Here is a 13,257-nt window from a genome sequence, read left to right as displayed (position 1 = left end):
TGCCGTCGAGTCGGTTCCGACCCATAGCGACCCTGTACAGGGTTTCCGAGGGTGTAAATCTTTACGGGAGTAGAAAGCCTCATCTTTCTCCCGCAGAGCGACTGGTAGTTTTGAACCGCTGACCTTAAGGTTCGCAGCCCAATTCGTAACCACTACACTACCAGAGCTCCTGTATATCTATCTATCTATATATATATGTTTTTACAAAGATAACATCAATTCAGTTTCTTTCCGTTTACTTTCTTGTTTTTTAGAAATGATCAACTTCTCTTCTGAGTTAGGGTAAAGGGAAAAGGCAGCCAGCAAACAAGATCATGATGGCTGTGGAGGTAGAAACCTTGTGTAAGGAGGGAAGGAAAGAGGGGATGTGTGGAAAGAGAGCGAAGGTGTATGGCATTACCATCGTTGCAGAGAGAGACTGAACCCATAGGAGCTTCTTGTTGCCCAAACCCCTCTAGACTCTAGCCAGCCATCTCCTGAGGGTGTTACCCTGAGAGTCTGAGGAAGACTGATCTCCCAGTGGTGTATTGTTCTGTTGTGCATTGGATTGTTATGAGTTGGAACAGCAACAACCACCACCACCAAAAGGTTGGTAGTCCAAACCCACCCGGAGTTGCTTTGGAAGAAAGACATCTGAAAGGTTACCATCATTGAAAATCCTATGGAGTTCAGTTCTACTTGGCACACATAGGGTCATCAGAAATTGGAATCAACATAACTTTTTTTTATTTTAAATTGTTATCTCGGAGCCCCATCTAAGAGAAACCCTCCCACACAGGTTTGTTTTGTCTTGTTTTGTTTTTAATTTTTCCCTCTAAATCACACAGTTGAACTGCAGATGCCATGACCACAGCGCTAGTACTCAGAACAATTGTTTCCTTCCTGATTTGAACTTGGCCATCTGTAATTGTGCCCGTAATAGCAGATTACACCTAATATGCTCCTTATGATCCTGTTAATAGCACCACTGAGATTTGTCACTCACAAGAAATTTACATGTGGGTACAAAATAGGCAGGGAACCTTTTAGTCCTTTATTTATTTTTTTAGTTCCATTTATTTGTAATGATTGCTGTAGGCAGCACAGCCCAGTTCCATTTGCCTGGAAGCACTTGTGCTGGTTAAAGGGCTGGAACCAAGTCTGAGTAGATGGGAGGTGAGTCATTTTATTCGGGTCTGTTCTCAGACCATCTGGTGTAACAGCAATTCTAGAAGATCACGCAAAGCCATGCAAACAAAGCTCAATAAAGATTTCCAGGAAGGGTTGTTGTTGTTGTGAAGTGCTGTCTAGGCAGGTTAGAAGGTTAAAAAGAAGAAAGGGAAGATTCCTTACAGTGAGCAGCTGTAGGAGGAAATTCAGGACCACTCTTAAACCCCTGGCCGTTGAAAATGAGACCTAAGGGATCCCATTCTTGATTCTTCTTGGCCAAAGTTTCTCTAGCCACAGAGCAGTTGGGTTGATGATCATACATTATGCTAACGATGTTCTCCAGTTTTCCAGTGTCATCTGTCTTCATTTAGGGCTGAGTAGTTGAAGATGTTAGGAAGTCTTTTGGGGTTTGCCCTAAGAAGCTGTCGTCAGATGGGTTTCCTTCTTTTGGAAGGAATTGTTAAGCTGAAGGGGTTCTAGAAAATGTTTGAAGAACCTATGTCCCTAGACTGAGTTGTCTATTAGTGAGGAATTTCCACTATTTTCTCTGGACTTGGACTTCTGGGGTCCAGTTCACCCCACATATACAACTTCTATGTCTTTCAGTGATTGTTTTAAGTGCCATCGAGTCAGTTCCAACCCATAGCGAACCCTTAAAGTATAGGATTTCTGAGGAGCTACTGATGAACTTGAACTGCCGACATTACGGTTCAAACAAGTTTGCAGTGTGTTGTTAAGCTAAGTGGATGGGGTTGGTGAGGGAACTTCAAGTCTAACTTCTTACCAGACTTTCAGATCAAATCACCTTGCTCTCTTCTGACCACCATTTCCTTTAATATTCATTGCCTCCAATTTCTGAGCAGTGCTAAAGTTCCACAGGTGGTTGACTTCTGCTTACCTCCTAGGCACCAGGTTTGAAGGTCCTCCACTGTGCAAAACCACTGCCCACCCTCCATCTCATAGACTGTGGTTCGGAGTTACAGATGAGATACGGGGTTTGTGTTCTTGAAATCAGAAATCTGTCCCCACCCCTTCCCTTTTTTCAGTTTTTCTTAGGAAGAAAAGAAGATGACTGGTGTTTAATAAGAACTGGAAGCAATAAATGAATTATAAGATAAAGCAACTGTGAGGACTTGCTTTTGCTGTTAGCTTACTGTGTCTGTAAAACTCCTGCCTTAGGATCTCTGCTAAGCACCTTCCATATAGTATGTGTCATCCTAGCAATAGTCCCAGAAGGCAATGATTTCCATCTACATGTGACCATGAGGAATCTGAAGCTCAGTAGGCTTAAGAAGCCAACCCAAGGTCATATCCTTGGCTCTTGAAATGACAGAGGCAGAATTTTAACCAGATTTGCTTGGCAGCAAGAACTAAAATTTTCTGGGAAATGCAGCTTTCTCTCATTTTTAAAAGTCTCTGATTAGGCATCGTGGAGGCAACTATACAAGGGAAAGCCCAAGTGAATCTTAGAAATTGACCTTTGCATTGAAACAAAGCTTTACATAGCTCTTATCTACTCTCTTGGGAACGCAGCGGTTCCATATGATAAGCCCTGGATGTGAACCATAAGTTGGAGCCCACCAGCTGCTCCGTGGGGGAAAGATGACGCTTTCTGCTCCCCTAAGGATTTATGAGTAGGAACTCACTCAGAGGCACTTAACAACAACCAAGCAATTACAAATCAACTCTCTTAAGGAGCCCTGATAGGGAAGTAAGTGACAAGCTAGGCTGCTAACTACAAGGTCCACAGTTCAAATGTCCCAGTTACTCTGTGGAAGAAAGATGAGGCTTTCTGCTCCTGTAAAAATATTTTACAGCCTTGGAAACCCTGTACAGGCTCATTATGAGTCAGAACTGACTCCACGGGCACACAACCACCACCACCATCTCTCTTGACCTTCCAAGATCCCTTCTAGTTCTATAGGCAGGTTTTGGTTTTGTTATTTTTTGTCAGATATAGTACTTCTGCTGTCTCCCTCCCCTTCATGGTTAATTTACCCTTCCAAAAGAGCTCACACACACCTGGATCATAGGATTTATTTCTGGCTGCACCATCCATGGTTATTATGATTTTGTATTGTGTGTTGAAACTCAGGGTACTCAGGGGAAACTTTCCTGGCTTCCCTGGTCGCCAGATGGTCACCCTTACTATGTGGTGGTGATGGTTATGTACCATCAAGTTGTTTCTGACTTACCGGGACCCTGTAAAGGGTTCCCGAGACTGGAAAATCTGTACAGGAGCAGAAAACCTCTTCTTTCTCCCAAGGAGCAACTGGCAGATTTGAACTGCTGACCTTGAGGTTAGCAGCCCAACACTTAACCCACTACACTACCAGGGCTCCTTCCCTTTCTATGTAACCACTAACTAATCACCTCTTACCCTTGCCAAAAAAGAGAAGAGTGTTTGCATTTGGAAAACCAAGCTGCAACACATGAAGCATTTTAAGAATGACTGCACGTCTGGTACACATGTGAATTTCCCCATCTTAGTTTGTTTTTCTTGAAGATAAAAAGCACACAGTCCACTTTGTCCTGAAGTCTAACAAGTACCTGGGTTTACATAACAAGGAGATTTCACTGTGGCTATCCCAAGCTACATTAGACTTAAATGACATCATAAGTAGTCTCGGAAATAGTATAAAACATGCAGTGGCGTGTACAGCCAGTGTTTATTTTTTTATGCTTTGGAATATTTTATTATTTATTTTAAATGGCAGTATATGATTGATAAGTGTTTAACATGCAAGATAAGGACGATTCCCAGGCGCAGGGGCAAGGGGATGGGGTAGTGAGTTTGGGGAAGGCAAGAGCGTGCCCTCCTCTCAGAACTCATGCAGAGCTGGGAGCAATTTTGCAATGAAAAAAAAAAAAAAAACAAGCATAAAGAAGAAGTTAATTCTTAGCTTAGTAGGTATTTGAATGACACATTTTCATCACGAAGCTCAGATTTTTCTCCTTACAGAATCCCAGATTGATCACTTCATTAACCATTGAGTTTCATGAAAACATAAATAGCAGGTTACTTCTGGTTCCATTGTGTGAGCAGTACCAAATTTACTGTCTTGGATGTGGGAAAGAGAGGTTGGAAGGATTGTATCTTTTTGTAGGAACTTTAAAATGCCATGGAACATCTCACAGGCTACCTTAAATGTTGTTAAGTGCAGTCAAGTCGTTTCCAACTCATTGTGACCCAGTACAAGGTTTCTGAGAAGCGGCTGGTGAGCTTGAACCGCTGTCCTTCTGGTTCAACCCGACCTTGCAGTCCAGCGCATTAACCCCACAGCGCCACACCAGGACTCCACACCTTAGATACCGAAATTTAATTCGAAACAGACAAATAGAACCACATGCTTAAATGTGGGGATAGACTTTAGGCATAAGTATCAAAAACACATGTGTTTCTTTTTTATCCGACTCTCTCATGAATCACTGGCATTTCTAATCACCCCGAGAACTGTTCTTCCTCTTAAGAGTTTTCTGTGGGGCAGCCTTGAGTAATACGGTAAGCACAAACCGTAAAATTTTAATGAATACGCTATTAAGTCAGTTTCTATTGATGGTTAGGGGCTTGGACTTTGTTAAACCATGGAAAACTAGGCACGGTTTCAATTTCACGGAATGAAAGGTAGATCTTCTACCACTGTTACAAATAATCTTCATCATAAACTTATCCCCCAGGGGCTCCTCTTGTCATATAAAATTATAAGTTAGTTGGAGATGCTGGAAAATGATGCCTGGCGGGGCAACGCTGGACATTACCACCCATCATTCATTTGCGTGAACAAAACACACACACACTAGGGTAGGTCAAAAGGTGCTGCTGCAAAACCACAGAAACCTTTATTAAACAAAAAAATATCAAACTATGAAGTTATTGCTTCTCGACCTAGCCTCCATCCAAAGGTGATATTTCTTTCCATCTCTCTAATGGTGTAGCGCAGTGGGCTAATGCGCTGGACTGCAAAGTCATTTGAACCACAAGGTCGGTGGTTCAAGCTCACCAGCAGCTCCTTGGGAACTTTATACAGGGTCACTATGAGTTGGAAACAACTCGACGGCACTCAATAACAACAATCTTTTCCTGAAGTATACTGCACTCTTCAATTTACACCACATAAGAACAGCAGTTTGGGTATCCTCCAGAAACTCTAATTGTGTTGCTTTGCAGGATTATGTGATTTGGAAGAACAAAATGAAGTATGAAGCAGCAATATCAGGATTATGGGGTGGATGGGGTAAGCTTTCCCAAAAGAATTCTCATAAAACAGCCTTTGGTAGCCTCAAAGAATGAGCAAGTATATTGTCGTTAATGAAAAAAAAGTTTCTTGGCACAACTTTCCTGCCCTTTTTCTCACCAATGCAGTTTTCTATTTTCCCAAAACTTCTCCATAGCAAAAGCCTTTGTGAGCATCCTGTGTCCTTTGCAAAAATCTATCAAGAGTGCCCAATTGTTTCTGCTGCCATTGTTGTTCGGTGCTGTGAAGACAGTTTCAACTCTTAGCTTCTCCATCATCTCTTCCCACAGATGTAATCGATATGATTTCTGTGTAATGCATGTGAGGTGCATTATGTAGTTGGAGAAAGTGTTTGCAACGAATAAGTAATTTGTCTTGCAAAATTCTAGTATGAAAAAAAAATTTTTTTTAATTCTATTATGTGATCTCCACCATAATTTCCATCACTAAGGTCATATTTTCCAATTACTAATCCTCCCTCTGTTTCCAACTTTTGCATTCCAATTACCAGTAATTATTATTGCATCTTAATTGCATGTTTGATCGATTTCAGACTGAAGAAATGAGTAGCACTCTTCAATTTCTTCATCATGGACTGTAGTGATTGGTACATAAATTTGAATAATAGTGGCATTAACTGGTTTTCCTTGCAGGTGAGTGGATATTATCCTATCATAGACAGCATTGTACTTCAAAATAGATCTTGAAGTTCTCTTTTTAAGGATGAAGGTGACGCCATTCCTCTTCAATTAGCTGTTTCTGTAAATGTAAATCATATGCTTGTCATATGTGCTAGGAAGCCTACCTGCAGAAGCAAAGGGGGAGAAGGGAACTGGTGGTCAGGCCACCCAAAGACCTCCCAATTTTACCAGATGTCATGGCAGCATGTCATTTTACGTCACACCACAGTGTCATACATTGTGTGTCCAAAAGGACATCCTGCTATTGGAAGAAGTGGTTGTGTGGTTTGATCTTATTTTTTACATTTAATCTCAGATTGACTTAAAATTCCTCCACAATTACTGTGCTTTATGCCTTCATGTTTCCCAGGAACAATTTATTTCTTTCAAAGATGGAAAAAAAAAAAAAAAAAAAAGCCCTATAGGTTTAATCTAACCTATAGAGATAGAGTAATCCCAGTCCTGGTGTGGTGCTGAGTTCATGTGCTGCACTGCAAAGTCACTTTGAACCTCAAGGTTGGTGGTTCAAGCTCACCAGCCACTCCTTGAAAACCCTATACAGGGTCGCTATGGGTCAGAAGTGACTCAACGACACTTAACAACATAGATTCATCCATAGGTTTAATCTAACTTGTAGGTTAATCCATAGATTTAATGTATTTTAAACTTTTAAACATTTAAAATACGTTTTTTGTTTGTCTCTTAGGAAAAAGTGCTGCAAAGGGTATAAATTTGTTCTTGGACAATGCATCCCAGAAGGTATGTAATATAGAGATGGAGATACAAATTATGGCTTCCCGCTTTATCCACTGGTATGGCACTATATAGTATAAGTACTGGACTGCAAACCATAAGGTCAGCCGTTGAAATCCACCAGCTGCTCCTTAGAAACCATATCCAGGGTGGCTATGAGTCGGAATCAGTGGAACTTAAAAACAACAACTTTGTTCATTATCAGTCATTGTTGTTGTTGTTAAGTCCCTTTGAGTTGGTTCCACTCATAGCAACCCTATATAGGGTTTCCGAGGGTTTAACTCTTCCCAGAAGCAGAACGCCTCATCTTTCTCCCACAGAGCAGCTGGCAGGCTCGAACCACAGAGCCAGTGGTTCCTAGTCCAGTGTTTATTGTAAAATTTATATAGTTCAGTTGTGCATGAAATATGTGTGTGTTGCACGTGTCTAATTAACTGTGCATGTGTGTATATATGTATAAATTTCCCCTTGACATGAAAGTCTTCTAATTTGGTTGTATGTCACGCACTCTAATAATAACACAACACGTGCACACACAGGGAGTCATTCTTGTGTTTCGGACTCTATGCTCCGATTCCCTAATCAGCATTCCATCTATCCTCAGTTAGAACACAACTGGCTCCTTCCCAACTCTCTATCTACTGTACGTGTCCTAAACATAAGCCTCCCTCACGTCACCAGCATCCACTGACTGAGTGCTCCTCCCAGCACGGGGCTAGAGACATGCGTGATTGGAACCCAGCCCTTAGGTGCTTGCAGCCAGGCTGGGAAGACCAGATAAGGACAGTGTGCAATCAGAGAGATTAGGACTATAATCATGCTTCTATTGCTACTAAGGAGTCCTGGTGTGGCGCTGTGGGTTAATGCACCAGACCGCAAAGCCATTTGAACTGCAAGGGCGGCGGTTCAAGCTCACCAGCTGCTCCTTGGAAATCTTATAAGGGTCGCTATGGGTCAGAATCGACTCAACAGCACTTAACAACAACAACCTCTACTAAGAAGCTCTGGTAACGTAGTGGTTATAAGTCAGGCTAACCTCAAGGCTAGCAGTTCAAAACTACCAGCCATTCCACAGGCGAAAGATGAGGCTTTTTGCTCCTGTAAAGATTTACAGCCTTGGAAACCCTCTACAGGGTCACTGTAAGTTGGAACTGACTCCACAGCACATAGCCACCACCACTACCTCTTACTAGCTATGATCCATGGCAAGTTGCTCTTGAAACCTTAGCTGTGTGTTTATTTGTTTTCAGGAAAATGTTAGTATTTGATTCTTAGGGTTATTTTTAAGAATTGTCTGACATGTACTTGGAACAGCTGGCTCTTAGGGAACCCAAACTTAAATCTATTGCCATCGAGTCAATTCCTACTCACAGTGACCCTCTGCGACAGAGAAGAACTGCCCCAGAGGGCTTCCATGGCTGCCAAATCTTTCTCCCAAGGAGTGCCTGGTGCATTTGATTTGCCGACCTTGTAGTTAACAGCCAAACCGTTGAGCTACTTGACTTACTGGGTGCTCAACGAAGGATGGGTGTTTTTATTGCTACTCGTGTTGTTGTCAATAATAGCTGCAGTATGTGCTCCATGTGTAACTTCGTTGAAGATTAAAGACTGTAGTATGGTGGATTGCATTCTAAATCTAGACAGAACAAAATTTCTCATGACTGGACTAAGTAAATAACATCATGATTTACGGACCAAAGATTGAAGTTGTCAAAGACTACATTTTGCTAGGATCCACATTCAATAGTCATAATAGCAGCCATCAAGAAGTCAAATGAAATGCATTAGGCAAATCTCAAGATCGCTTTAAAGTGTTCAAGAGCAAAGATGTCAGTTTGAGGTCTAAGGTGCACCTGATCCAAGCCATGGTATTTACAACCACCTCATATGCATCTGTAAGTTGGACAATGAATAAGGAAGACCAAAGATGAATGGATGCATTTGAGTTATGGAATTGGTGAAGAATATTGAAAGTACTTTGAAATTCCAGAACAACAAACCAATCTGTCTTGAAAGAAATACAGCCAGAATGCTCCTTCAAAGCAAGGACAGAAAGACATCATATTTTGTACTTTGGACTTGTTGTCGGGAAGGAACAGCCCGTGGAAAAGAGCATCATGCTTGGTAAAGTGGAGGGTCAGTAAAAGAGGAAGACTCTCAACAAGATGGAGTCACACAATGGCAGCAACAATGGACTCAAACCAATTGTAAGGATGGTGTAGGAATGGCAGCGTTTCATTGTGTTGTATGTCTGGTCGCTATGAGTCGGAACCATTGGACAGCACCTAACAACAACATATGTACTAGACACATTTTATGTAGCAGGGGTACCGAGCGGTGCCAAACAGAGGACCAGGACAATTGGGGGCTTCTCAAACATACAATCAAGATGTATTATAATTGCTGGTGATTGGAATGCAAAGGTTGGAAACAAAGAGGAAGCATCAGTAGTTAGAAAATAGAACATCGGTGTTAGAAACAATGCTGGAGATCACATGATAGAATTTTGCAAGACCAATGACTTCTTCATTACAAATAACCTTTTTAAAACGGTGTAAAGCATGACTAAACACATGGGCCTCACCAAATGGCATGCACAGAAGTAAAATTGACTACATCTGTGGGAAGAGACAGTGAAAAAGCTCCATATCATCAGCCAAAACAAGGCCGGGGGAAACTGTGGAACTGACCATCAATTGCTCATATGCCAGTTCAGGCTGAAGCTGAAGAAAATTAAAACAAGTCCACAAGAAACAAAATTTGACCTGGAACATATTCCACCCAAATTTAGAGATCATCTCAAGATTTGATACATTAGACATTAATGACCAAAGACCAGAAGAGTTGGGGGGGTGACATCAAGAATATCATATGGAAAGAAAGAAAAAGCTCATTTAGAAGACAAGAATGGATGTCAGAAGAACCTCTGAAACTTGCTCTCTAGCATAGAGATGCTAAGGCAGATAGATGGAAGAACTGAGAAAATAAAAGCTGAACAGAAAATTTCAAAGGGCAGCTTGAGAAGACAAAGTCAAGTGTTATAAAGATGTGTGCAAAGACTTGGAATTAGATAACCAAAAGGGAAGAACACACTCAGCATTTCTCAAGCTGAGGGAACTGGAAAACAAATTCCAGCCTCGACTTGCAATATTGAAAGATTCTATGGACAATACATCAATGATGCAGAAAGCATTAAAAGAAGATGAAACAAATACAGAGTCCCTATACCAAAAAGAAATGGACAATACTCAACCATTTCAAGAGGTCGCATATGATCAAGAGCCAATGCTACTGAAGGAAGAAATCCAAGGTGCATTGAAGACATTTGCAAAGAACAAGGCTCCGAGAACTGATGGAATATAAATTGAAATCTGTCAGCAAACTGATGCAGCACTGGAGGCACTCACTCATCTCTGTCAAGAAATTTAGAAAACAACTACCTGACCAACTGATTGGAAGAGATCCATATTTGTGCCCATTCCAAAGAGAGGTAACCCAACAGAATACGGAAATCATCGGACAATATCATTAACATTACATGTAAGTAAAATTTGCTAAAGATAATTCAAAAATGGCTACAATAATACATTGGCAGGGTACTGCCAGAGGATCAAGTCAGATTCAGATGAGGACATGGAAAGAAGGATATCACTGCGGAAGTCAGGTGGATCTTGGCTGAAATCAGAGAATACCAGAAAGATGTTTACCTGTGCTTTATTGACTGTACAAAGGTTTTGGACTGTGTGAACAAGCTATGGACAACACTGCAGAGAGAGTATTCTGGAAGACTTAGCTGTGCCTGTGAGCAACCTAATCATAGACCAAGAGGCGATCTTTCAAACAGAACAAAGGGACACTGCATAGACTAACGTCAGGACAGGTGTGCAGCAGAATTGAATTCTTTCCTCATACTTATTCAATCTTTACACTGTGCAAATAATCCGAGAACCTGGATTATATGAAGAAAAATATGCCATCAGGCTGGAAGGAAGTCTCATTAACAACCTTCAATATGCAGATGATACTACCTTGTTTGCTGAACGTGAAGAGGACTTAAAATATTTACTGATGAAGATCACAGACCATAGTCTTCAGTATGGGTTTCACCTCAGTATAAGCATAAATCCTCACCACTGGACCAACAAATAACATCATGATAAGTGGAGAAAAGATTGAAGTTGTCAAGGACTTCATTCTTCTTGGATCAACTATCAACACTTAATGGAAGGAAGCAGCAGTCAAGAACTCAAAGGACATCCTGCCTTAGGCAAATCTGCTGCACAAAAAAAGACCTCTTCAGAGTGTTTAACAGCAAAGATGTCAGTTTGAGGACTAAGGTGGTGGTTCGCTGGTCGACCCGAGTCTCCGCAGACAAGACCGAGTGTGTCTTCCGGAGATGGGCCCCTGGGGCACACCAGTCGGGTGTCTGTTGTGGTTGACCTCGTGTCTCTTCTGGAGGGGCCAGTGCCAGCCATGGTATTTTCAATAGCTTCATTTGCATGTGAAAGCTAGACAATGAATAAGGAAGACCGTAGAAGAATTGATGCGTTTAAGTTATGGTGTTAGAAAAGAATATTAAAAGTATCATGGCCTGACTGCCATGAAGAACAAACAACTCTGTGTTGGAAGAAATACAATCCTTGGAAAATGCTCCTTGGAAGCTAGGATGGGGAGACTTCATCTCTCATATTATCAGACATATTATCAGGAGAGAGCAGTCCCTGGAGAAGGACATCATGCTAGGTAAAGTGGGAGGTCAACAAAAAAGAAGACCCTCAATGAGATGGATTGGCACAATGGCAGGAGCAGTGGTGTCAAGCTTAACCACGACTGTGAGATTGACACAGGCCCAGGCAGTGTTTCATTCTGTTGTGCATAAGGTCACTCACTATGAGTTGGAACTGTCTCCATGGCACCTAACAGTAACAACAGGTAGATGGGAGACATAAGCTAGGTCATGAGGAAGGCAGCCCAGGAAATGAGTTTGTCCGGGCCTGGAGTTGGGGTGGTGGGTGGGTAATGTGGGTAATATGAAACTGTTTTCTTCTCTGTTGCTTGAAAATCCAGGTCTCTCTAGATGCTCTTCAATCAGGCTAAACTGGTTCATGGTTTAGCATCTAAGGAGCCCTGGTGGTACAGCTGTTAAGCACGCAGCTTCTAACTGAAAGGTTGTTAGTTCAAACGCATTCAGCAGCTCTATGGGAGAAAGAACTAAAGATCAGCTTCCAGAAAGATGACGCATAGAAAACCTGTCAAGGATCAATTCTATTGTCACGTAGTGTCACTGTGAGTTGGAACCAACTCACCAGCACCTAACAACAAGAACAACAGAAAGTATCTATTTGTCATTTAGAAATAAATGAATCACTTCTGCTGCCTGTCCTCCTCCTGGGAAGGATGAAAGAGTTCATTGCCCCATAACTGTACTTGCAGAAAGAAGCCAAAATCCTTCACATCTGGCCCTGCATCCGAAGGCTGAATTTTTCACTGCCAGCCAGTTCTGTTGGCTAAAGCCTGTTGGGGGAAAACACACACACAAGTCAAAATAATTGCATTCCTTTCTCAACCAGCTTTTCTCTTTAACCAGCTGTGCCCTTTATATTAATGTTTGGCAGATATCAATAGAAACCCAAGTTTAGGCAATTGATTTAAGGTCCCAAGTAAAGTCCTTGCCCAACCTGATTAAAAACACATTACATGGATACCACATGCTTAGTGTTCCTTTCAGTGCTAGAGATCGTGATTTCAAATGTCTAGGCTTACAACCAGTCTCCCTCACCCGACGTGAGAAGATGGCCCGTATGATTAATATAACCTAGACCGGAAGAACAATGCCAGGAAAGGTGGTCTCCAGTGCTGGAAGGTGCTTTGCTATAACCAACTCTAGTGCATGAATAAGTCTATTGGTTTTGTTTTTGTGTTTGTTTGCTTTAGCTATGTCTAGTCATCAAAGGAGCCCTGGTGGGGCAGTGGGTAAAGTCCTGGACTGCTAACCAAAAAGGTCAGTAGTTTAAGCTCACCAGCTGCTCCATGGGAGAAAGACGTGGCAATCTGCTTCCATAAAGACCACAGCCTTGGAAAACATATGGGGCAATCTAGTCCATCCAATAGGGTCACTGTAGGATTGCTAGGGACAATCTACTCCATCTAACAGGGTCACTATAAGGTCACTAGGGACAATCTACTCCATCCAATAGGGTCACTATAGGGTCGCTAGGGACAATCTACTCCATCCAATAGGGTCACTGTAGGGTCGCTAGGGACAATCTGTTCCATCCAATAGGGTCGCTAGGGACAATCTACTCCAGCCAATAGGGTCACTATAGGGTCACTAGGGACAATCTACTCCATCCAATAGGGTCACTATAGGGTCGCTAGGGACAATCTGCTCCATCCAATAGGGTCACTATAGGGTCGCTAGGGACAATCTGCTCCATCCA

The 13,257-nt window shown here is 42.0% G+C and overlaps 1 protein-coding gene across 1 annotated transcript in view; it reads left to right on the top strand.

The window, feature by feature from the left end:
• The window catches only part of CCBE1 (collagen and calcium binding EGF domains 1), a 263,943-nt gene that overhangs the window by 209,740 nt on the left and 40,946 nt on the right, over nt 1–13,257 (top strand). Inside the window, exon 3 of the mRNA XM_006837530.1 lies at nt 6,771–6,823. Within this exon, the coding sequence (XP_006837593.1) occupies nt 6,771–6,823 (53 nt within the window). The remainder of the gene's footprint in view (nt 1–6,770; nt 6,824–13,257) is intronic.

Source organism: Chrysochloris asiatica, unplaced genomic scaffold, assembly GCF_000296735.1.
Source record: "Chrysochloris asiatica unplaced genomic scaffold, ChrAsi1.0 scaffold00021, whole genome shotgun sequence".
Lineage (NCBI taxonomy): Eukaryota > Metazoa > Chordata > Mammalia > Afrosoricida > Chrysochloridae > Chrysochloris > Chrysochloris asiatica.
The sequence above is the reverse complement of the archived record's forward strand: the minus strand, read 5'-3'. Positions and strand labels throughout refer to the sequence as shown.